This window comes from Astyanax mexicanus, chromosome 9 (assembly GCF_023375975.1).
Source record: "Astyanax mexicanus isolate ESR-SI-001 chromosome 9, AstMex3_surface, whole genome shotgun sequence".
In the NCBI taxonomy this organism is placed as follows: Eukaryota; Metazoa; Chordata; class Actinopteri; order Characiformes; family Acestrorhamphidae; genus Astyanax; species Astyanax mexicanus.
Window position 1 is genome coordinate 20931742 of NC_064416.1, and position 26909 is coordinate 20958650.

At 38.4% G+C, this 26909-nt stretch overlaps 2 protein-coding genes across 5 annotated transcripts in view; one reads left to right on the top strand and one right to left on the bottom strand.

Annotated features, from left to right (window-relative positions):
• The window catches only part of nr1h4 (nuclear receptor subfamily 1, group H, member 4), a 192904-nt gene that overhangs the window by 109434 nt on the left and 56561 nt on the right, over positions 1-26909 (top strand). The gene's annotated exons all lie outside the window — the stretch shown is intronic.
• arntl2 (aryl hydrocarbon receptor nuclear translocator-like 2) lies at positions 183-26219 on the bottom strand. 4 transcript variants are annotated; one of them, XM_049483602.1, is made up of 18 exons: positions 25844-26219; positions 18574-18724; positions 15672-15801; positions 15295-15348; positions 15165-15206; positions 13693-13850; positions 13481-13560; positions 13077-13169; positions 12357-12474; positions 12057-12203; positions 9921-10161; positions 8707-8813; positions 8029-8179; positions 7419-7486; positions 7110-7224; positions 6921-7011; positions 6747-6831; positions 183-6242 (listed from the first exon to the last, which is right to left on the bottom strand). In XM_049483602.1, exons 2-18 carry the CDS (start codon positions 18632-18634, stop codon positions 6088-6090), a joined length of 1896 nt encoding a protein of 631 aa, XP_049339559.1. In that variant the 5' UTR covers positions 18635-18724; positions 25844-26219; the 3' UTR covers positions 183-6087. The 4 variants fall into 4 exon arrangements, with proteins under 4 accessions (XP_049339559.1, XP_022535361.1, XP_022535362.1 ...); XM_022679640.2 differs by having other exon boundaries at positions 6732-6831; positions 25844-26218; XM_022679641.2 differs by lacking the exon at positions 18574-18724 and having other exon boundaries at positions 6732-6831; positions 25844-26218.

The window sequence follows — 26909 nt, forward strand, 5'->3', positions numbered from 1 at the left end:
ATGTTTCACTAATAGGTAGCATAACCCCTCCATCATTGGTACGCTAAGCTGGAACGATGCTACTGCACTATGTAGCTTTTGTAAAACTGCACAAGACCTCTGTGTAACCATTCTTCATTTGCCGTGCACACGGACGCACACACTTGCACCACACAAAGTCAATCAGACTGTAAATTCAAAGAGACTGTAAATGAAACTAATGTTTATTTAAGAATCTTTTTACAGGACAGCCTGGAGAGAGACAGCTTCGCTGCCAAGAACCAGACTTGTTGACAGCAGCAGCAGCAGCAGCAGCGATGGTGTCATACACTTAAGTGCTTGAAAATATTATGGGTGGAGGAGAATGAGGACAAAAAAAAACAAAAAAAAAAAAAACAAGAGGAGGCTGCGTAGATCTGGCCATGATGAAGTCCCTCTGTTTTTTTCCAGACAGCCTCTTGCAAAGGCCTGGACAGAGTGATGCATGCAGGACTACAGCCTGCGCATGTCCAACCCACATTCCTCCCTCGCGAGGAGTTCATGGAAGTGAGGAATTGTGGGAACTGCAAGTGTCCAAGAAGAAGAAGTCCCCAGTGGATGAACAGTCTTCAGCGTGCTAAACCACCGCTCTCCAAGACGAAATGAGAGGAAAAAACAAACCAATAAGAAGGATATCCCAGTCTGTCTCGTAAGGCAAACAATACCTTTTACCTAACACTAAACAAATAAAAAAAAGTTAAAGAAAAATGAACAGGTACACAAAAAGGCGGCATGCATTGATATCACTAGAAGAAAAACAGGGAACAAAAAGAAAAGAAATATGCAGGCTATTTCAAGGTAAGATAAACTAGGGCTGAAGCAGTAGAAGATAAGGTCTGTGGTTCTACCCTAACGTACAGTACTCAGTTTTTGCTTCGTGCCACTGCAGCAAAGGACACAAACAGCACATACTCACACTTAAAAAAAAAACAACAGTTACTCTATTGCCAGGGGGGCGTGAATGCACACAGTACATAGATTCTAAACAAAATGCAATACAACTCAAAAAAAAAATATTTTTTATTTTTATTATTTTTTAAATCTTTTTTGCCTTTAATAATTATGGCACATGTGTCACAGCTCACTGGTTGTTCATACGTTTGGAGAGAGAGCAGCTGTTCCTGTGCTTAAGGCCCCAGCTGACCAATCTAAGCCCTCGCTGGCCGTCACACCAGGCTGCTGAACCGTTGGCAAGTCTGACACAGTCCCGAAAGCACTTCCAATTGATCCCATCAAACACCAAGCAGGTTTCAAGGAAATGCCCCGAGTCCTAAATAATCACTGGTCCGTCCATGTGTTTGGTAAAAAGTCAGATATTTTGGGGTGGGGACTGTGGTCAAGCTCAAGCTCAGTCGTGTCTGAAACGGGTAGGTGGAGCTCTTGGACAGTAGAGGCTTCAGTGGACTCAATGCCGGACATCACATCAGTGGAACCGTGGGGATGGGATGGGATCTTCCTCCCTTCAAGTAGTAGTCGTGGTAGCTTTATATGACATTTTATACGATTTTTTTATATTAATGTGAACAAGGACAATTCGTAAAATCTCTGTAGAAAATAAGCACACCGACACACAGACGAGTCACAGAAGACGGCTGGCTCTGATACATTAAGGATACACTGCAGTTAAGAACCTGAATAGTCGGTCAGTCTTGTCAGATGAAATGACTTTGGTATGTCAGTAAGAGTAAAACACATGCCAATGCATAAGGCAGTCAGACGCCAACGTGTTCTTTCTTTCTTTTTTGCCTTCAGAATGGCAACTGTGTTGCTGCCCTTTAAGGAAGGGGTACATGGTGGTGGATGAAAAAAACCTCAAAACAAAACAGACAGTCTCCTGCAGATAGGTCATACACAGAACATTGTGGAACAAGTTCTAAATTAACAAACCAAAAGTTGACACCAGCAGCCAATCGGTTTGGATAATTACGATTATACAGTATCATTTCATCTTTCTACTCAGATATTGCATGTGGTTCAGCTTAGACTGTGGAAGGCTGACCTAAAACTTCACTGATTGTGCGTTCTTAGCTGAAGGGGTACCACTTTAAATAAGTATTTTATAAAAAGTTTATAAAGGAGTTTGTTTGTTATTAATTAGGTTGTAAATGCTTAAAAAACGTTAATAAGTAGTTACCACACATAAATAGAGAGGGCAACAGTGGCCTGCCATGATATGGTGTACACTAACTTAATTTAAATTTAATTTAATTAAATTTGTGCTAAGTTTAAGCACTGGCAGCTCCTGACAGTAGAGCTTCAGCCATTTTTTTTTTCTGGATAGTATGTCATGGTAATCTGCCCACTGCCATTCCCCCAATCCCCTGTATAGAACTGGAGGAGGTGTTTTTGTTCTTTTTTTGCTGAACAAGTAATCATTGAGCATCAATAAGGTTGCTGACCATAGCAAGGTAATTTACCACCACTACTAATGTTGTAGAAAAGAGCATTTTGGACACAGAAACATAAACATTTACTAATTAGCTACAGAGTAAACCACTGTGTCACTGTGCGTCAATCTGGCAACCCACGTGAGCTTGGCACCTGAGGAGCAAGTGGGGCAGAAAACTGACTGACAGAACAGACAAATTAAGATTAGCATCTAAAAAAATATTAAATAAATAAATGGGTAGAGGAAAAGAGACAGGCCTTTTCTATTAAAGTTTTATAAATTCTTAATAATGGTCTTCATAGTAACCTAATTAATACCACTGATAAACCCTTTTATGAACTATTTATAAATCCTTTATAAAGGAGCCTTATTTTAAAGTGGTTCCACTGAAAGACTTGGTACACTCACAGCACAGAAATGTTGAGTACCCTAACAGCGGAGAAGCTTGAAAGTGCAGAGCACAGAGCTGAAGCTATCACATAATGCTCCTGAAAATGACCTTGTTTAAATATTTTGTTGAAAACCCACAATTTTCCATTAATCCATAAAGAGTTTCTTCAGGGATAAAAAGAAAAGAAATGAAAGAAAAAATAAAAAAAGGTTTGACATTTGCACAAACAACATACCATCCCCATCATGCACACTATCTGCACACCACCTTGGCCTGTCAAAAGAAGCAGAAATCGAATGAGTTCAGTATCAGTAAGATTTGTACATGATTGGTGACCAATCGATTTCCTGTTCAGTTGCTCCCTGAGAGTTCTGGACTTTTTTTGAATGATATTTACACTGCCTCCCCACTGATTTGTCACCTATTGTTTATCAGACAGCTTTTCCTGAAGAAGAAACAAAAAAAAAAGACAATACCTTTGTGGTTTGGCAGCCTCAATCAATCGGAATCAATCAGCTTTGCTGCATTCACTACTAGCTTTTACAAAAACAGCACTGAATGCCCTGCAGATCTGGGCCAGTATTCATAAAGCTTCAGAGTAGGAGGGCTGACCTTAGTGCTGTTCCCATCAGGGGTATAACAATTAGAGGTGTAAGAAAGTAACAATATATTGAATTATTGCAATATTAGCAATACCTTACAGATTTTTAAAAACACAGTATTGTTTTAAATGAATAATTAACATGTAAAAACATTTATACCTGATCATTAGATAGCAATGTTATCTCTTATCTCCCTGTTCAGATTGAATAGAAAATGTAACTAAGAATTTATGAATAACAAATAATGAATAGTGAATGATAACATTGTATGTTTAAAAATATATTAAATCATTATCCATGTGTTGAAATATGCATCACATCACTGGCTTCCTGCCAGTACACAGCCTTATAACAATGTACTGAAACATTGTGATAACACCATGCAAAAAGGTTCATTACAGAGATGTAACAATGCATATGTTACACTAACAACAACCTACATTAGAGTGGGAAACACTTAGTACTGCAATTATATTCTACATGATAAAATTTTACCAATTACCAATCTTAAGAACTGTTTACAGAAATTGTGGTGAAACTAGAATGTTTTCATGCAGGTATATTTTCACTATATGTACTTTAATGTGCAAATGTTTTAGGCATCTGTAAAGATTAGAGTAAAATTTGTGATCTCAACAATAAGTGTTCATTTACTCAGTAAAACACTAATTAGAATGAATACAAATAGCCTTCATACAAAAAATACTGGTTTCATAAATACATCTCCAATACTCTCCTCATTAGAGTCTAGTATTATTTGTAGATATTACACTTTGATGTTTACCTGCATCTGTTCCAATGTGATCAGGAGTTTTTACAAGCCAAGATGATTATATTGTTGAGATACATACATTTTAAATAATGTGCCTCAAACATTTACCCTAACGAAAATGAAACATATTCCAAATGGTATTAAGCAATGTCATAGAAGAACCCCTTTTGGTTCCACCTTTTTTAAATTGTAAATGCATGTGAGGAGCCTTTTTAATGCCTTTTTGAAACACACACACACCTCTTCTTCAAAAATAGTTTGCGACAGAACTAAATTGTTCTTCAATTTTGCAGGAATTTAAAGCAACATTATGTAGAAATAAAATCACATTTGGGCAAAATCCTGTAAAATGAATCTACTGCATCAGTCCACATGTTTTTTTTCACTTTTTGTGATAGTCTTGCATCTCTCAGCTTGTCCAAGAAAAGCATTGTGTTAAGTGTGTCCGTAAGCGGTGGCTAAAGGGTAAAATGACACTTTCTGACTATAGGGGGAGCAGTGAAACAAGAAATGTTTATTCTTGCATAATGCTGCTTTAAAGAACTGTCTTTAGCACCTTCGATTTTAGAGTATAAAATAAGCTTATCATATGATGACCAGATGCAAGATAGACACTAGACAGAGAAGTACCACAAAACCTGCAAGTCCAAATACAGTGTGAACTGGTCTATTATATTAATTACTAATTAGTTATTAATTAGTCTCTAATAATTACTGTATAATACCAATTACAATTGCATTGCATTGCTTTAACACCAAAAAAAAAAAAAAAAAAAAAACAGCAGCAACCTGAAGCTCACTCCAGTATGTTAGTTTCACACCCTGCACTTATCGGCTTTCCAGCTCTAGTTTTTCCCCTTATGTGGCAATTACTTTTAGTTTTAAATGGTTCTTCATTTTTGTCCAATATAGTGAGAAAATTGCTATGTGAACCCAGTATCAGGCAAAGAGTCATGGGCATCATTACACCTCTAGTTCCTGTTTGGAAGGTCATAATAACTGAGAAGGAAATCTGATTAACTACTCTACTACTGAGAAGCTTTATGAATACAGGCTCTGATAGGATAAACCAATGATAAATGAAACACATTTAAACAGAGTTTGAAACAAAAGGAGCAGGAGGGAGGAAAGTATTCAGGCTCCAATGCCAATTCAGACTCCCTACAAAGTCCTTCTATCTGACAAATGACCACAAGCTTCCTCTTCATCCTCATGGTGTTCTGGCTCATCACAAAACACATACACATCTAAACCCCTTTTGTTTAAGAGCTTAATAACTACCAGGCTTCCCTTGAATCCTTAAGGACATAGGAATCCTGTAAAATTTTCAGTGCGGTTTTGCCTTAAAAATATCCATACGTAGTTCAAGTGTAGGACACCTAAAAACATTTTTTTTTTTAAAGTCCCTTGATCCACTGGAGAACAGTGGACTGTTTGGGCGCTTGCTTTATGGCTTGGCTGAGACATGCTTTTTTCAGTACAGGAGAACAGGGCAAGGTCAATGTCCCTCAACCTGCTTCCTCAAAGATGGAGAAGAGAAATTCCCAGCAGACCAATACATTAAAACTAGTCCTGTTGCTTAAGGTACTTAGCTTCCTATTATGCAGACCCTTCTGCTCTTCATTCTGCTGGAAGATAGACAGAGAACAAGGGAAAACAAAAACAAAAGAGAGAGAGAATGCGAGAGAGACTGGAGGTGTCTTTCACTGAGGATCTCACTCTCTTCCACTGAGGAATCATCGGAGGACTTCCTGCATTGCTTTCACAAGAAAAACTAATAAATTAAAAATGCTCAAAAGCCGGAGAATGTGGATGATCTGCCCAGCAACGGATGGTTTGCTTTAAAAACACAAAGTCCATCATGAAATAAAAAGGGTCTATTAAAAAAAAAACAAAAAGACAGAAAGACGTAAGGTTAGAGAGACCAGTGCATCTCGTCAAAGTCCACAGCCTCTCCCAGGTTCGCGTCAGTCTCCAGCAGGCTCATTATGACTGCCATTGCAGCCTCGTCACTGCTCAAGCTTCCCAGCCCTGGAACCCCCTCCAGATCCAACTGAGAGCCTCCTTCTGCTGCAAGAAACAAACAGATAGACAATGATGTCCTTTTTAAAAGCCTAAAGAATAAAAGACAGAACTTCACATTCAATAGTTGAAGATCAAGATGGCCAAGTTCAGACTGATTCTTTGATTCTAAGCAATATCATATTGTACAAAACATTGCCTAAATTGTTGAATATTGTTATTGCAAAAATACCCTGAAATATTCTAAACATGTTTTAGGACCATATGTTCCATCAAAATACATAATGCAAGGTTTTGTTACATCAAGAATATTGTTTTCGCAAAAATACCCTGAAAAATGATAATATTTTAGGGCCATATGTCCCACCCCTAATCTCTAAACCCATGCAGATCCCATGTTTCCATGTAGATCTGATCCCTTGAAAATAATTGTGTGGAAAATCATCTCAACAGATCTGATTTGAGAAACGAATCTGATTTGCCTGCAGTCGGAAAGCAGCCGTGAACTCTAAACTGATACAGTGTAATAGCAGGTACCCAAGGGATTTTCACCCGCCGCAAAAGGTCCACTCCGTGCATCATCCTCCGAGCTTGATTTGCCTGGGATCTCCACATCTGTTGCTTCCCCATTTGGCACCTTTACAACACCGAAAATCAAGGAATTAGGTCATTGCAAAACCCACCCCACATACATACACACAACCCTGACTCACAAGACTGACTCACGTTGCTGCTGGCTTGCGTGAGGGCCAGTGGTGACTTGTCCTGAAGCAGACTGAAGGGGCTGGCATTGCCACTGGATGGGGAAGAGTTAATCCTAAGGACAATTCAGGTCATAAGCATTGTAATAGCCATTGGCTGTTCCAACATTATCATTTCTTTATTTAATTAGAATATTAGAAAAACAAACCTTACCTATTAAAGTCCAGTAGCTCATTAGCGATTTGGGTCCCAATGCTCCCAGCATAAATCATTGTGCCTGAGGCATTGGAGATCCCTGGGATTATGGGTAGGGACTTCTTGCCATCATCTAAACAGGCAAATATATAAAAAAAAACATTAACAATAAATAAGCATTCACGTGTATGCAGCCTTTAGTTCTAAATTATATTGATATATTAAACATGATCATCTGCACAGAACATGATTAAACAGGACCATATCTGTAAGACATTTAAAGAAATGCCACAAATGCAATACTAAAAACAAAACAAAAATGATCACCTTCAGATGCCTTGGACTCGACAGGCTGTTCTGACTTGTCCCCAGATCCACCGGGATTATTCTTACCACTGTTGTTTGTCAGAACACAAACAACACACAACAAACTGTTACCACGAACATTTGGGGAGCACTGCTGATGTGAACATTGATGTGCAATTTTATAAAAGTGCCAAATCTGTGAGACTAATGCTGCGTTCCATTTTTCTCGAATGTCGGGTATCAAAACTTCAGAATTTAGAAATCAGCTATCGTTGTTATACTGTCTCAGGCAGGCTTTGCGAGCAATACCAGTTCATAACAACATATTACACAGTATGTTGCAAATCCAAACACCATAAAAAACATGTTCACATATAGAAGTTTGACAGTACCGTGTGTGTACGACTGATTTAATTAGACAAAAATAAATGTGCAAATAAATTGTACAATACTACTCATTTTACTACTGTTGATGTGCAGTGCAGCCATCTTTGATTCTGAACTCGGGGTGATGAGGCTCTCGGCAATCTTAGAACCAGGAAATTCCAATATCCGTGCTTACATGGAACACAGCATAAATCTCATCAGACTTAAATAATGTTCATGAGCATGGTGAGCTGTTCATACTTACGACATGACTGTGTTTGTTGACACTATGTATTCTACTTCTTTGGTCCAGGGATTTATAAAACTAAACCACTGACTTTGTAAGGTGACAAAAGAGCCATATTTTGTTTTAAACTTGTAGCAGTTTGTCTCAATCTTTTCTTTACTTCTCAGCACTGTAAAAACAAGAACAACAATGAAGAACAAGTAAGAACCAGTCAATCACATTCAAATAAATCAGCTTTTCAAGCTTCTGATGGCAGAAACAGGAATACAGACAGTGGAAACATGATTGTGTTTACTATACTAAGGTCTGGAATTTCATCCATGCAACTCTAAGCTGTTGAATCTGTGGCTGAATATCACCAGTTACAGGGTTTCCTTTGCTCAATTTGAGTCGCCTGTATAAACAACTGTTCTCTGATCAAGATCTGACATGTGCTGGGGGGTCACTGCCAAATAAATCTGCAACAGCAACTTAACAGATTTCCCAGAAAAGCTTTGAACAGCTAGATCCACATCACAATTACACGCCAACCAATCTGAAGAAAAGTGAAATCCAGCAGCACTAATTAGCATTGTGCACATTTCACAATGATAATTAGGCTTTTACAGCTTTCACTTTCGGTTACTTGGGTTAGTGTTCTGGTCAAACTGCTCTATTACACCTGAGTCCACTATGTGCTGAAGTGTGAACACCAACCTTTTCTATGTCTGTCTGCCAGATGAGGCAAGTCGTCTTGATGGAAGTATTCATAGCAAGATGTGCCTAGCAGCTCCTGAGGCAGGTAGCCAAGAATAGTGGTGGCTCTGTGAATGAAGAATACAGAAACTGTTTTTCTGTGCATTCAGTACATTAAAATATAGAAGAATGTTTATATGGTTGTCTCAAGACTTTACAAGACACTATGATTTTAGATAAGTGTTCCCGTATAATGACCTGTTGTTTCCAAATCCGAAACGCTTACAGGGCTCCTACATTTTGAAAACTTTGATTGTCATTGTCACACTGTACTTGAATAATAATCTCACAAAAGTGACTTATCATGAACTTACCATGAAGTCTCTTGTCTTTTCAATAAAAAGTAAATCTAGCATTAATAAAACTGAGATGAAAAAAAAAGGTCAGTTGCTTTGGGAAAATGTTGTTGATACTGGAGAGCAGCACATTACTCTACACTCCAACACTGTAGTCACGCGAATACAGGTTGTATCAGTGTCTGAAGTAGGGAAGCTTAAACTCAGCACAAGACATGAAAAAGGCTGGGGAATGGGTCCAAACAGGAATCAGTACTTGTTTAAAGGCTAGCTGATGCCATCTATTTACCGCTTTATTTATCTTTTCTCTTTCCTTCATCTATTTCATCCAATGTTTAGGACTACCTCAAGTTAACCAAACTGGAACTAATCACTGGAGGGAAAGCTCTGACTTGTTTTGTTTACCAGTAAGACCTGAGGGAAAAACTTATCAAATCTATAGCCAAATAAAGGAACATGAATGAGGGCAAGGGTAAAAGTTAACCTAGCAAAATCTCTTCTGCTTATTAAGAGCAAACAGTGCTGAAAGAACAAAAACAAAAGAGAGAAACTCCATCAGGTATGATAATTACAGTGTTTCTGTTACAGTGTAAAAAAAAAAGCTAAAATACATGAGTTCTGCGAGATGTCTCCAGCGCCCTAAACCAAACATTACAATCAGAGCTTATTGTTTTCTTTTCCATGTAAAAGGAAAATCAGTCTGTTTTATTCTGAGGCAAATAACAGGTTTGTGAAGAGCATGATTAAATAAAAATTAAGCCATTTTTGTCCTAACTGAAGTCTTATTTGGACTGGCAGTCTGAACATAGCCTAATGAATGCAAAGCATTTTGTGAAAAGCATTGCATAATAAAACCAATTTGACTCTCCATCTGTTTACCGTTGATCCACAAAGGTGAATTTGCCATCCATGGCACAGCGAGTGACAAACTCGGTGGGCTTGACTTTGACCTCTCCGTTGGCCTGAGGGACAGTGTGGGGGTGCACTCGGCCAATGGCCACCAGGCAGCTGAAGTGCGAGCTGTCTTTTTCGGACTCGCCCTCGCCCTCTGTGCCGAGCTGGCTGGTGGGCCATGTGCGCATGTAGCCGGTGCAGTGAACCGTGCAATACCGCTGAGATTCTGAAACAAAAGAAAGTGAAAGAGAGAGAAAGTGAGAGAGAGAGAGAGGGGGGGGGGGAGATAAAGAAATCATTAAAGGGGCTCTGCAAATGAAGCATTGTTTTGATGTAAATTTGGTCTGAGAATTTAACGCCTAGTAGGGGTGGGCGATATAGCTCTAAAACAATATCACGATATTTCATGGTATTTTCGCGATAACAATACTTTTGGCTTTATGACAACACTAAATTAGAAAAAAATATTTAGAATTTTATTATTGCATGCAATATGATATGGCTAACTGAGATATTATAAGTCAATAATCCAGAATGTCATGATACTAGTAATGCACTCCAAATATCTCCATTTATTCAGGATTAAAGTCAAATAAATGATACTGGACAGATATAATCTGTCTCTAGTAGATATATAATAGGAAATGAGAACAGTGTGAATTTTTATTTTGCTAAAAACGGCAAAAAAGTAATACCCTGATGTGATAATTAGTCGTGGGGGTACGTCACGATATTTCAGGGTATAATATCATTATCGTGTATTGATACGATATGGCACACCCCTAACGCCTAGTTTGCTTTCTAATATGTAATTCTGCCTTCCACAACGTAAATGTATAAACTGTAACCCTGCTTTCACACTGGCAGGTGACAGGGCATCAAGCAACCATTCATTTACAATGGGAGGGCGTGATTTGTAGCCGTGTCACCGTGACAAGACAGCTAAAGCAAAAGAGAGACAAACAACAAATTAATTATGATGCGGTTAAGCGACATCCTACACTGATTGGCCAAATTAATTCTTTAAACCAATCAGACAGAGGCCTGAGGACCGCAGGTCGCGCCCTGTGAACTTTTGATTCTTATTGTACTTTGTTTATATCCCCAGCAGTGCGGTTCTAAAGATGGCAAAGGACTATAGCTGCTGTTTTTGCTCTTTTTGTTTTATATTATGCATTTTTGCACAAATACCAAGACAATTAGGATAAGAATGAGTGAACAGCTTCGAACGGTCCTACAAGAGAAAAACATGGGGCAACGCAAGCATCTTGTCACCTGCCAGTGTGAACGCAGGGTAAGAAATATTTGCTGTATTTAACACGTACTATTTTTCTCTTAAGATTGAATCGGCAGGTCTAAAAGTGGGCGAGGGTAATGGCAGCATATCCCTGGCCATTTACAATTCTACATTACTTTGCCATTCCTTTGAGTTAAGATAATGCTAAACCTAGAGAGAAAAAGCTAAACCTGAATAGATAAAGTTACGACTGGGGGAGTGACTGACCCTGTGTTCCATCCCTTCTCTCTGCTTTTCAGCGATAAAGGGCTGTCAGTTACAATATTTAATGATCATTAGAATATTCACATTCAGAGAGATGAGACGAGTGCATTTTGGCACACTTTTGGTGAACCTTTACCCATATTTATGGTTTCTGTTTGCTATTTAAACTTTTCTGAAGGCTTTATATAACACCCATGTTTGCTATTATACAAACAATTAATCTTTAAATCAAAATGTGTTCTGATGGGATTTAAATTAGCAAAGAGCCTTTACATCCAGTGATAGTTCTCTAGATTTATAAAGAGGTAATCACATTCCCAGCTCAATTACAAACATGTTTCTATATGGAGTCATAAGCAGTGGTTCTATGTTATTGATCAAATAACTATTTGAAGGACCTCCTCAGTAATTACAAACACTAAAGTTCTTTCCCATGTAAAACTATTCCAGTAACTAAAGACTGATATGTACAACAGCAAGTATCTGCACAGGCAAATGTAAGAGACTTTCAATAATTTTTACTTTGCTGAATAAAGCAGAAATTATTGAGTATCTCTACAGGAACTGTAAGCTCATTTTTTTTATTCCTGGACCTTAAGGCATGGGTCTGTGCTACTTACCTTTCTTTTTGGAGGAGCCTGCCTGGAAGTCCTTCTCCTCTTTAACAGTGACTTTGTTGTACTTCATTCGGCAGAAAAAAGAGCGGCGAGCTCCTGAGCAGAGCCGAGCGGCTCCCACAGGCAAATCTGCCTGCACCTGCATTCCCGCTATGAACAAACACAGACACAAAATACAGATTTATCGACACAGAAGAAGGCAGGACTCGAATTTTAATCAGACAGAAATCCATTCAAAACACACTTTAGAACTCATAGTAGACTATAACAATGAAGACATAAACAAAGCTTTAAATTGTTTACTTTTGGCGTCTATAAGGCGTTCCCGTGGGTAGAGTTCAGAGGCAGAAAGCTGCTCCTTTACTTTTCCTATGTCCTTGGGATGTACAAAGTCAAACAAGCTCTGACCAATCAGCTCTGGCTGGGGAAAAAAAACAACATTCAAATGATCCAAAGTCTACCCAATAAATATCTTTATTTTATACAAAACAAAAAAGGGAATCATTCTAAAATCTGTTTAAAATGTAATGAAGAGTAAGCCTGCTGATGAAAAAAAAAGCAATAAACCCAATTATTGTATGTGGTCCAATACTTCATTTACAAATTGCATAAATGTTTCTTGGCGGATTTTGCATAATTGCATACTAAATAATTAATACTTTGAGTAATAAGTAGACACTTAACGATAAGTAGAAAGACGAACTACTAAAAGAAACTACTTAATAATTAGTAGATACTAAGTAGTTAGCAGTTACTGAATAAGGCGTATTATTAAATAGTTTAACTTATTATAGCTTATTAAATAATTATCAGTATTATAAACAATTATAAGTACTAAATAATAACCAGATTCTACATTTTCAGAACTTCTTAAAATAAACTAGATATCAAATAATTATATTTATACACACATATATATATATATTTATACACACATATATATATATATATATATATATATATATATATAAATTAATATTTTATGTAAAAAAAAAAAATCAATAACTAAAAAAAAATTCTCACCCGACTATAGTTCAGGATCTTTGAGACCGACTCTGAAACAAAGACTATTTTCCCTCTATCACAGCCAACCACAAAGAGGAATCCATCGGCAGCCTAGGCAACGAGATCACTGGAGGTCAAAGGAATGAAAAACATACAGAGAGAAAGAGCAGCTCCAGTGCTGAGAACCCACAGTATACACACTTCACATAAAAAGCAAAAAAGAAAACAGCAAAGGAAGTTGCTAAAAGTGCTTTTGAAAACACTTCAGACACTTCACACTCGTCCCTGAATACACACTAGGCACCTATCTGTCTAAACTGATCTTGGCATGTCGTAAGTGTAGAGCCCCATGTGCTTTCATTCAGAGAAGCAGGCTTTACACAGCCTTACTGGACCAGCTGTGGTGCATATTGCAGGATTACCCTGAGGACAAGGTGCTTGAGTTCATCGTCAGGCAGGAATGAAGGCTTGTAATTGGCTTCGGCAAAGGAGCTGGTTGCACCTGGCGAAACAAGAAAATCTGCAGTCAGGGAATAATGCATTGCTGTGGTGATTTCTTACACTGTGTGTGTGTGTGTGTGTGTGTGTGTGAGAGAGAGAGAGAGAGAGAGAGAGAGAGAGAGTAGATACTTGCCTTTGAGTGATTTGAGGTGTTGAACAGCCATTCGCAGCACAGTGAGTTTATCAAGCTTTCGAGACATGGGGTTACACGTGGGAATCATAGCTGACAGTTCATCAATCAGGTTATTCATTTTGTCTCGCCGCCTTTTCTCAATTTGACTGTGAGGTTCTCTACAAGTAAACAGCGTGATTAACATAAAAACCTAGACACATATTTTCCATATTAAACGACGACATCAACTTTACTAAAAGACCTATAAGCCCCACTACCATAATATATGTGTATATAAAAAAAAAAAAAAGATAGTGTAGTATTTAGTGTATTACATTAGATGTACAACTGAAAACAATTGCTGTTTATCAAGGCAATTGTCTAAGATATACAATCCTCGATGTGGTCTGCACAAACGTTTAGACACTGTAAACATTGCAAGGTTCTAGGTCTGACCTGAAGAAAGTTATACATTTTAATTAGGATCAGTTGGTTCAACTAATCAAATCTTGTGGCAACACTCCTAAGCGACTGACTAAATAAAAAAAAAATTAAGTTCAGGGGAAATGTGGTGGTCAAGACGAGATCTGGGTAAAGACAAGATCCAAATAGCACTATTTGGATGCCTCATTGATGCTCAACTAAGTCTATTACAAACTTTAGGTTTAGGTTTAGGGATAGATTTAAGGTTGAAGTTAAGATTTTGGTCAGGGTTAGAGTGTATGGTTAATTTATGGTGAGGTTAGGCTTAAGTTCTACACAGAATAATTTACATTCAGCAAAGAGTTTAGTTGAATGTTAGTTGAGCATCTATGAGAAAAGCCAGATGAGTTTGCTAACAAATGTGAGATCAAAATTGAACTCTCTGGCCAATATTTGTAAAGGTACGTTTGATTTAATGGGAAGAACACCTTGCCAACTGTGGTTGTGGGGGTGGATCTAGCATATTTTGGGCACTGGCATTGGCACTATTGCACGGTTGGAGGGAGGGATACATTCAACAAATACCAACAAATCCTGGACGCAAATGTCAAATCATCTTTTAAAAGGTTCTACAACAAGAGAATGATCCAATATACACCTCAAAATCCACCATGGGCTACATGAAGAGACACAAACTGACTCTTTTGGAATGACCCGCACACTCCCCTGACCCAAATATCATAGAATGCAAGGTGACCCACGAAAATCTCAGAAATGCCAGAAGAATGCCAAAAATATTCCAAATACAACAACTGCATACCTGTAAACTGTCATTTCTGCCAAAAGAGGTCACTATGCCTACCTGATTCTGTGAGGTGAACAGGCCACACTGAAGAATTTATGTTATGAAAAGTGTTGCTGTACACAAGAACATGCTAAAAATATTGTTTTGTTTATCAGAGCCTGTCTTTACCACAACAGTAAAAAAAAATAAAATAAATAATAATAAATAAATAAAAAAGAGCTCTGAATTACTATATCATTACAATCATTAAATTGTCTTTTAGTACCTGAAACACTTAATTTTCACATGCTGATCATCTCCTTCTGACCTAAGGGCAAAAAAAGTATCAGAGTGTGAGAAAACAGAAGTAAAAGCATGCATAATAGATCTTTTGAATGTCATTACAGACACGGCACCTTTCTTGTTCATCCTGCATATCTTCATCCAGCATCAATGCAGATTTTGTTTCCCTGGAAACAAAGTGGTTTGACGATTAACAAAGCCAGAAAAGCTGCTACCATTCATTCTCAGAGCACTTATACAAGCCACACACATTTCTCAGCATTCAGCTCTGCTCTGCTCCAATTCAGAAAACCAGGACAGGGAAAAGGCCAAAGAAGAGGATTTTAGTCATACAGAAAACAGCAACTCCAGCGCATAATAATAAACTGCATTCTGATTCAGGCCATGTTCTCACTAAAGCAAACCTGGCCAGCCATTTTCTCGTCCTTACATTTAAACACATATCTTTTAAAATATGCACAAACACACACACTCACTCACACTCACTCACTTGTTGTCTGTGCTGCCCTTGCGTTTCCTCGGCAGCTCCATGCCAGAGGCCATGCCAGCGGCTGAAGGGGGGGTCACCAGACTGGAAATAGAGACAGAGTGACTCTGGAGTCTCTCCTCCAATGCATCCCCTGAAATATACATACAGACATAAACTCTTACAAAGAGAGCATTTCAATCTTCAGAAGACTTCTGCTTTAATGAAAAAATGCAAATGAACTAACAAGTTTAACTGTTCATCAGTGCCACGTCAGCGGAGCTCTAATGTACAGGCTCTAATGAAGTGCTGTACAAAATGAAGTGCTTATACAAAGCTAAGCAAAGTTCTAGTAATAGCTCTAGTTCTAGAAATCTGCTCACACTTCAGAGTTCCTTAAAACACAAAAAGACCTGAGCTGTGAAGGCTGCTGACATTTGTTCACACTATGTGCAGCAGTTACACATTGGTTAATTCAAACAACAAAAGATTCAGTGTCTCAGTATCAGAAATGATCCTGGCATAATTTAATGGATTTATGTTTCTTTGTTTTGTTTTAACCACAGTTTTTAGAGTGCCATCAGTTTAGAGTCAAACTCCCATACATGTAGAATGTGTAAGGTTAACGCATCTCGGAAGGGAAAATAGAAAACAAAGACTTTTAACCTCACTAACCAGATACCCCTTCTAAAAGTGCATCTTTAAGCCTATACAGTGAGCAATGTGTACCACAGCAACACCAGAGCTAACAATTGTCTCAAGCCACACATACTGGCAAACAATGTAGACCACATTTAATCACATTTAGCCCCACCACGAACTGGCATCAGTAATTGGCCAATCAAGCTAAAAGTCAGCCCCATAATTTTCCCTCTGTCCACCTCTAGTACTTTTTAGGAGCTTATTTTATTTAATCTGCACAGTTGTGTTACTTATGCAAACGCAAAGACCAAATCAGATTGGTATTGGCTGATACATTAAGGGTGTTTTCACAATAGCTTTTTTTTATGGACCCGGGTGCACTTTCCCTGCGGGTTTGGAAAGCTTGGTCATGTGTGAAAGCTGTTTAAGCCCCAGAGCAGTCCATTCATTTCAAATGGACTTGGGTGCAAACTGCGGCAGGTGTGGAAGCCATTAGCACTCGGGTCCAGGTGGTTAATTTTGTGAAGTAATGTTTCCATTTAACATGTTATTTTCCTTAACATCAGTGTAATAATACTTAATACTGAATACATCCACACTGTGATAGGACAGGTGTGAGGGTACTGTAATAATCTCACATTTGTAGAGAGAGTGAAGATACTAACAGCATAAACACAGGTCTCGTGCTGGCCTGCATGGATAATAATCTTGTCTGTGGGGAGCTAATGTGCAGTAATGCTCCCAAATAAAATCCAATAATAAAAAGCAGCTATGTTCTTGCAATGCTAATGTGACTTTAAAGAAAAATTAAAATATCCTCTTTACAGAAGCTTAAGTCTGAGAGATTTCGCATAATAATGTTTCTAAAAAACACCACACACTATGCCATGCACGTGGCTCACGTTACTGCCATTCAAGAAAACACTGTAAGCCACCAATCCCATTCACAAATCAAGTGATTCACCTGCTCAGTGTGTGTGGCCAGGCGACACCTGTTGTTCTAAGCCTCTAAGCATGTTGATTTATCCCTTGAACCACTCCTGCATATGTGTGTGTGTGTGCATGTGTACACACACACAGGACAGAGCGGCCAAACACATGCAACAATGGAGCGGGCCAGGCCAAACCCAGCTCACGTCCCTGCCTCCTATATTTAAAACTGTTCCACAGGCCAGTGACCTAAATAGTCATTAACAGATCAGCAACAACCTGATTTTTAATCCTGGGCTCTGGAGTGAAGATGTGTAGCAGGATTATTGGGCTTTACTAGGGGATGTTGTGGCCACACCTTGCCATGATCTACCTCTCCCTCTCTGCCCAGTTAGTGAAGGCACTTACACACATATGACCTGCATTCAAACACTCGTGCACAGTGATAACCAAGCGACGTCATTCAGAGAGGGAGGGAGGGAGAGAGCAAGAGAAAGAGAGTGAAAGAAAGAAAGAACGAGCGAGAGAGAGAGAGAGAGAGAGAGAGAGAGAGAGAGTGTGGCTGTTCCACTGATAACTGACTGAATAATTAGCGCAGAGATATTTTCCAGGATACGTCAAACAAACAGTACATAATACTGTGTATTCAGTGAATGATTTATAGGCACATGCTTTCCAGTTCACTCCGCTGGAAAACATCTCATTTTTAAAGACATTCGCTTTAAACTGAATTAGTTTTTAACGGTTAAATCAATAAAACTCACAGAAGTAAATAAGTGATAGAAGCTAACAATATTTTAGGCCATTTCTATTGGCCTATCTATGTATTAATGGCAAAAATGGGAGCCAGAATTCACTGCTGAGACTTTGGGGCCTAATTCAGCGAATCACTGAAATACTGATGAAAGAAAGTGCCTATGTGATGACCCCTGTGAAGAATTTGCAGCATAGTGGACGATTAGCGTATGGATGAAAGGAAGGTTAAGTGTGTTGTGTTGTGTTAAGTGTTGCTGATTGGCTCATAAACAGCCACAGCAACCTTGCTGTTAGGTATTGAATCTTTATTTCGGGGCTCTATGTTGTTGATTGGATCATAAATGGCCACAGCAACTTGGCTTGTAGGTGTTGCATTTTTATGTTTGGGTGAAATGTCAGGCACAGCCAGTCTTTTTTTTTTTTTTTTTTTAAATCAAATGCTAGCTAAAGCTAGCAATGTTATTAGCTATCTCAGTTAGCCCTATACAGAGTGTATCATTCATCTGGAAAACAGTTTCTGATACCATGCGTCATAAGTAATGCCAAACGCCTTATTTAGTTTAATATATGCAAAAGAGGATTAAAAATGAACTTAAACCTGCCGTTTGTAGGTTCTCTTGGTCAGCTCCCTCCCACACTGCCTCCGACACATGCATCATTGCCGGGGGAGGAGGGGGAGCATGGGAATGATGTCACTGTTCGTTTAAAAAAAAAAAAAAGTTGTGCCGTTTTGTTTTTTCTTCTGTTCTCTGTCAGAAGCAAGAACAAATGTACAAACAATGGGTAATGCATCAATAGAATTCCCTTCATAAACACATAAATGTCTTAAAAGACAGCAAAATAGTTTATTACAATTATTTTAGGCACAATATATAAAACCATGTAACCATTTCCATGTAACAAGTCTAGTTATCAGTCATTTTCATTAAGGGTTCACAATACATAGTTTCAGCTTTGTTACAACAATGTGCATCATGTGTGCAACAGTCACATCTCTTTTTTTTGAGACTTTTCATTTTTTTATTAAATATATATTCTTTGTCCAATACAATTAATTTCATTCTAATATTGGATACATGAAGAGCATTCTTAAAAATGTGTTTTTCTATTTAGTTTTTTTAAACAAGGGTTCCCTATTAGCTTTAATTATGAATATATTTACTTATATAGTATTTGCTTATTTAACTTATCTTACTTAATGCTTTTTAGCTTAAATTCAAAAGTTAAGTTAAGCACTTTTATAAAAGAAAACCATTTCTGTCCATGTCACAGATGTAACAACTACCAGACATGCTGCTCCATCTGTTAAATGAAATCTAATGACAGGCATTAAAAAAAATAAAAAAGATTTTTTTTTTTAATAATTTTTTTTTTATTATTAATTGTCTTGTTTACTGAAGCATTACGAGCTTCCCCAGAGCTTTCAAAGCCTAAGCAATTATTAAATAAAAAGTAAATGTATATTTATAATTAACACTCTAACAAGGATTTTGTGTTCAGCTTATAGAATTAGCTTTTGTTCAGTAATTGGAACACAGGCACTCCCAAATACCATAAACAATATCAAACCAGCTAAATGGGGCAAGCACTCAAACATAAATTGTGCCATTTTGAATGCTGGCCAATGAAGCTGGCATTCTTGTTAGGCCTGAATGACCTCTGAATCGTGCCTGGCGCAAGTTCAGACAGCACTTAAACTACACCATGAGAAAGCTCTCCCAACAAAATAAAGGAGGGGGGGGGGTGTTTTCAACAGATTGCTCTAAAAAGAATCTGTGATAATGCAGAAAAGTGGGACTGTTTTCGTAACTTTCAAGTTGTATGGAGTCAAGGCTATTTTTCCATGACCCAGGCTGATGCTGGCACTGCTTTATACAAGTCCAAGCCAATGCAAGGCTGCTCCAGTTTTTTTGACACTTCTTCTATGAAATGGATGGTTTCTGTTCATGTCACTGATGTAACGCCTATCAGAAATGTTGCCCTATCAGTTAATACGTTACATGCAGTAAAAGGCCAATGAGAGAAATCTTTACTAACTCCTACTGCCTTCATGTGGATACAATGTGCAACTCACCTCAACATAGCTGACTTGTAGTCTGTAGACATTCAATTTCACTTTGAGTTTAAACATTAACCCAAGCACACGCGATTCTGAGGTCAAATCAGGCTAAATGAGACAAATGAGGCTAACCATGCCAAATACTGTATGTCAGGATAACCTGAATAAACATTTACTGACATTGCTTTACTACAACGACAATAATTACAACTGTGACGGCAGCCTTGTTTAATGCTTTACGAACATACGCACACACCACTGATGAAGAGAGGCACTGAAGTATGAGGGAAATACAAACGTGATTCATCAACAAAAAAACTTGCCTGAAACGTGAATGGTGTCAATTAAGTAAAGGAAAGAAAAACAAGGCGCTAAAAATCACAGTCCAGAGATGAGGTCAATCGTTCAGCACGAGACAGGAAAATAATGAGACAAATTTAGAGTGTGTGTATTCTGTAACTCAATTTCCTGCCTCATATTGTTCTGCATTAGCCATAATATGATCCCCATGCACTTAAGGTCTAGAAAGCATACCACTGCAGTGTGTGCATGTGTGTGTGAGAGCTAGAGCTGCACAATATATCGTTTCAGCGATGCTATCGCAATTTGTAGAAGTGCAACAGCCAATCATTTACTTTAACATGATTTTTTTTAATTGCAGATAGTATGATCCTGAGATATACACATACCAAAAATTGAGACGAGGCAAAAAAAAAAAAAACTCGAAAAGTAAGTGGCAATATTCATTCTATTTGCATCCTGTCCAAATGTTTTTTTTTTTCTGATTTATATATGTACATATACACAAACAGTACTTTAAAGGTTTTAGACAGCTGTGAAAGTCAGTGGGTGTTTACTCACTCAATAAAACATTTGTTTTAGTTACATTACTGTTTTCTTTAAAACATTGCCAAAGCTCTCCTCATAGGAATCTAGTATTATTAAGGGCTGCAACTAACTTTTATATAGGTAGTTCACTTAGGTGAAGTAGATTTTTTTTTCTATTAAATGGTTTGTCAATTATTTTTTGTGCTACTTCATAAACTCCAAATGCCCAGAAGATCTTTAAATGTGGAAAATGCTGATATATAGTGAGTTAACATGCAAACTGTTGTGTCTGGGCACTTCTGGAGACACACAAGTGTGAACTGTGTGAGTAAGCCCATTATCCATCTCCCACTTTGTTTCCCTAGCACTTTATTAATGATTAGTCGACACTGACAACAACAGTCAACATTTTTTTTTAATCGACATGATCAATTAATCTATTCAGCCCAATTACAATATAGTTATTCATTTGAATCATTTTGAACACCTAGTTTGGTACATTAGTGCCTAATGGCATTAAATCATGTGAATTGGTAATGGACTTGAACACATCCCCATACCCCTAAAAAAATCTGGAACCAAGTTAATTATGGTCACCCAAGTCTGTTCTAATTTTACTTTTAAATTGCTGAGATAAATGCTTTTAAATAATTGTTATAGTTGCCTTCTGCACAGTACTGCAGTTACTATCTACTCTGGTAGATAAGGCCTAACGTAAACATCCACTCCTCCACTGTCCCAATTCAACTAATTTGAGGTCTTTAATCTTTACCATCCATGACATTGAGAGTCTTTTACATATAATATGCTTTGAATACGAGCACGGGAGGGAAGTGACCCACTAAAGCCTGCCATCTTGGGAATCCTGTGGCACCATTTTCCTCCATACCTCGCAAAAAGGCATCAATCACTAAAACCACAAACAGTCCACACACAGGAGGAAAGAGAAAAAGAGAAGAATATGTTTAAAAAGTGAAGAACACCATAGCATTTTTACTTAAAAGGGTCTGGAAGAAACCTGAACCTTTTAAACAACTCTGATGCCTTTGGGGAGTAACTGGTGGATGGTGGACTCCACGCTGTTCGTGAACAGGTTGTGCCAAAATGTCCTTCAACTCTATCCATCAGCATGTGTTCATGCAGAGCGAGGCAGACGGTGAGGGAACAGAACGTTGCTAAAAATACACAGATGCAAAAGAGCGTGCACTTAATGCTAAAAGAGAGAAGATAATACTCCTACAGCACTAATCACCCAACACTAAACAAGAAGTGTTACTGAACTAACAGCTGTCAGAATGTCGACCCGCACTAAACTACAACACCAGGTAGTTTCACCAGGTGTATACTTATGATGCTAAAACAACACCTTTCAGAATCACAGTACGTCAAAACGTGGGACAAGAATTAAAACAAAATGAAGACACAAGGTTTTAAAGAGGAACAAGATATAGTTATATATTTATAAAATAGTTATATAAAAATACAAATATAAAGAAACCCTTATTCCCTCAAATGGAGCGTTTGAGATCTTTGAAACAAAGCCACCCTGGACATTATGGGGTGTTTGATCTGCTGCCTTCTGGAACATGTATCAGGTCTGTCAAATTACGGACAAACAGACTTAGGAACAGATTGTTTTGGGATCTGTGTAACTGTACCACAACGCCTACAGGTACATTTATAGAACCAACTGGCAGCTTTGTATGCATTTTGTTGCTATCAGGAAAAATCCTACTGCATTTTTGCTGTTTTTCACTTTTAGAGATCATTTGAATAATTTTTTTTATAATACAAAAGAGCAATAGAAGAGCTTTAAATGACTAAAAACTAAATCTGACAGTGTGTTAAATGTGCCATTTCTAAATTAGGGTTTTTTGTAGAACAGCAATTTAAGTAAATATGCAATATCCTCTATATTGTCCATCCTTTTTTGTATGTCCTATAAACGGCTTGTGCTTTAAATCAGACTACCTTATTTAAAATTTTCCTCTCACTCGGCTTAACTAGCTATATTTCCCTTTTGATTCTGTAAATTTAATCCTAACGTTTACTTATTTGCAGATTTGATTATTTGAATCAGATGTCTAGAATTCTCGCTTTTGTTAACAAAGGCCAAAGTGGGGAATGTCACAGAAATGATGACAAATACATTTGGAGCCCCTTTATCATACACATTTATAATACATTTACAGCTTTGGAAAAAATTAAGAGACCAATTTAGCTTCTCAATTAGTTTCTTTGATTTTGCTATTTATAGGTATATGTTTGAGTAAAATGAACCTTGTTGTTTTATTTTATAAACTACAGACAACCTTTCTTTCAAATTCTAAATAAAAATATTGTCATTCAGAGCTTTTATTTGCAGAAAATGAGAATTGGCTGAAATAACAAAAAAGATGTAGAGCTTTCAGACCTCAAATAATGCAAAGAAAACAGTTTATATTCAGTAAGATTTAAGAGATAATAAATCAATATTTGGTGGAAGAACCCTGGTTTTAATCACAGTTTTCATTCATCTTGGCATATTCTCCTCCTCAAGTCTAACATACTGCTTTTGAATAACTTTATTCCACTCCTGGCACAAAAATTCAAGCAGTTCAGCTTGGTTTGATGGCTTGTGATCATCTTGGTTATATTCCAAAGGTTTTCAATTTGGTAAAAAAATCAAACAATCGTTTTTAAGTGGTCTCTTGTTTTTTCCAGAGCTGTATCTTTAGTGGCAGCACTTTATTTGTGTTTTTTTTTTAAGAAGAAAGTGCAATGTGCTCTGGGGAGCATTTAGGCTAAAGCAATAAAGCTAGATAATACAAAATGTGTATTTATGTGTGTATGTATGTAAGGGATCAGCTGTTTATTCACAGTGAAGGATGAGAGACCTTCTTCCCCTCTTTAGCCACGTTTACAACAGAGCTTTCCTCCTGGGTTCACCAAACAAGCAGTTCAACATTACTGAAATGGTTAGAAATCATTTATAAACGTTAAACGTCGTGTTTGTGGGCATGTTTTCGGCTTGAAAGTGAAGGCTCGTTTTCTGACGCTGAAGATGAAGAGGGCATCACGGCGATGGCCTACAAGGGTGCCGAGTTTGACCTAGATATTATACAACCGGCACTGTGCAAGATCCCGTTTACGCATTAAAAGCACAACAGATATGTCACCGTTTCGAGTGGATACAGCACTAAACCGAGCAAGTATTTCAGAAACAACACAGAGGGGATATTCGACATTTTTACAGGTTTTGACAGGGCGGTTTGTGGCAGAGAACAGTCCACAGTGCTCTGAATGGCACTGTATTTTGGTTTACAGGATGCTAACGTAGTTAGCTTAGCTAGCTAATAATACCTTACCTTGCTAAATAGCTAACTACAAAACAAAGAGGCTATGCTTATTTAGCATTGAGTACTTAGGCTGAAAATAAAGTAAGCTAGTTTTGAGGATAATAGACTGTAAAAATACAGCTAAAGCTTACTTTCTAACTAGCTAACAGAACAGATCGAGTTTACACTTTAGAGCTATAATTGATAGTTAACTAGCAAACTAAGTTAGCTAGCTAGGCTAAGGTTTATAGATAACCTAATAATGGTCACTGTGCATTGTGGTGGTAATTTAGCACTGTCTCCAACAAGCTGTTTAAACTGACTTGGGTAAAGCCAGGCAAACATCTCTGGCACGTTTCGTAAGACTGAGCCAATGTAGGTTATGGACCAATATCAAAGGTTAATAAACAACATCAATTTAATGACTGGACGCAGGGTTAACTAACTTAGCTTAAATCTCAGTATTTCAAAAAATAAACACAAAAAATAAAAACAAACATAGTGGGCAGAACCCCACTAAAAACCGTGTTATTATTTGGCTAGGTTATCTAGGTCTATCACAGCACATAATGTAACGTTAAGTTAGCCAATCTAACAACAAAGGCAAACGAGGCAAACCGGGTTTCTATTTTTATGTAACAAATCTGTCTTCAGCTGCTGCGACTAACGGGTAGAAAATACATTTAAACCCCCTCATTAACGCGATATTTTGACACTGCCTCTAACGCTAGCTTAGCCACAAGTCACTTCGCTCTCCCCGCACTGCCGGGTGGGTGTACTGTCGAATTATGCTACCCATCGATGTATGCTTCTTTCACACACCACGCATGCGCTGACCCACATTTTTAAACATGTTTTCAGGAGTTTTTCGTGATAATTCTTTTTCTTTTTTTCTTCGAGTGCATTAACTCACCTGAGCTCACTGCTTATAGCTCATTATCTATTAGTTTGAGTGTTGTGCTAACTGTACAACTGTGTAAAAGTATTAATTGTTGAAATCAATACAATACAAATAATACAAAAAATATGTAACTTATTATATATTTTGTGATATTTAATGAAAAATCACATATTGTACCGTAAAAATACCCTGATACACTAGTTTAGACTAACTATTCTAGCTACCTAGCTGGATTTCTTTTAATTTTAATATTTATTTTAATTGTTTTTGTGCTTGTTTTTTTTATAAAACCTTTAAACATATATAGACTTGGGTATGTAGCACGTTTTGACATGGCAACACATTCAGTCAGGACACCGGGCCTCGCTGTGAACAAACCGCACAAATACAGGCAAAACAACCAGACTTACGCTTAAACGCCGTGGGATGTTTTTTAAATTCACTACGGCGGCTACATGCTGCCCTCGAGCCGGTGTCTAAAGCGTGCTAGCGGAGCCGGTTCTGCCGGTAACGTACAGCGCGAAATCTTCGACTACGAGAGTTTGCTCTACTGAACTACTGACCTAGTTTCTCAGTGAACGAGAGTCCACGGAGCCGAGAGCGGGGAGCACCACAGCTCCCTCACACACACACATAAACACTGATACACATACAGCTACACACACTCGGTCCCAATGCTGCTCCAGCCCAAGAGACAGGCAGCAAGCCTCGCGCTGGCGGACCCAGAGCTCCAGAACTCAGGCGCGCGGTCCAGCAGCCTTACCTGCCTCTTCCCCCGTCGGTCTATCACCGCCGCCGGCCGCTGCATTGCTCGCCGACATGGCTGGAGCCTGTCCGCCGGGGCCCAGCACTCCACTGCATGTGGAGGAAAGGCGGCGGATAGTAAACGCCGGAGAGGGAGAGAGAGGTGAGAGAGGAAGGAGGGGGTGGGTGGACAGCGAAACGTTGTATAATTGACTTTATTATTTTTTTTTCTTTCAACTAAGTCAGTCGTGGGGAGCAGCAGCAGCAGGACGAGGAGGAGGAGGGGACGGGGCTGAGCTCAGAAACGTGCGAGAGCAGAGCGCGGTGTAATCAGGACACACAGAGGAGGAGGTCCGGGAAAACGCGGAAGACGACGACAACGTGTCTCCTTCCACCAGAGGCCATAAACGCCGCCCCCTCTCCTCCTCCCCCCGCGCTTCCCCTCACGTTACTCACCCAGCAAGTCACGCGATATGTTATGCAAGCAGAGAAAAATGCGGTCATTGGGCCGCGGTCCAATATAAAGTGTGCCTGTGCGCTTGTGTTCTAAGTAGAACGAGTGCGCGCATTCCCGGCCTCTGATTGGCTGGCTCTCCCTTTCTAACTGGAACACCTACACTAGGTTAGTAAGCTAGGGTTTAGAAATAAAAACAGTCTGTGTTTAAACAGCTTTCTGCATAGTGGACAATAAAGTATAACTGATTTGTTTTATTAAGGCTACGCTTTACAAAGATGTAAAAAAGTGTTCACATTCATTACATTACATTACATTTATGGCATTTGGCTGACGCACGTATCCAGAGCGACTGACAAGGTTGTTCCTATTGCAGAGTGGGGCTAATGTAGTGTTAGGTTACCTTCACATTACAAAACACAACGCTCAAATCTGTTTTTTTTTCTCATGTTTTGTAGCTTTATAAAGGGAAATAAATGGGTTAGCAGCTCATATGTTGAGCATCTTTTGCTCGCTGGTCAGAAGTACACGCTCAGGTTGAGAAGGTGAAAAAAGGCTAGACTTCTTGCTTTTGCTGTTTTTGCAGCAGGACCTGATTACCCAGGGCCTGAGAAGGGAGAGGGGCACATGA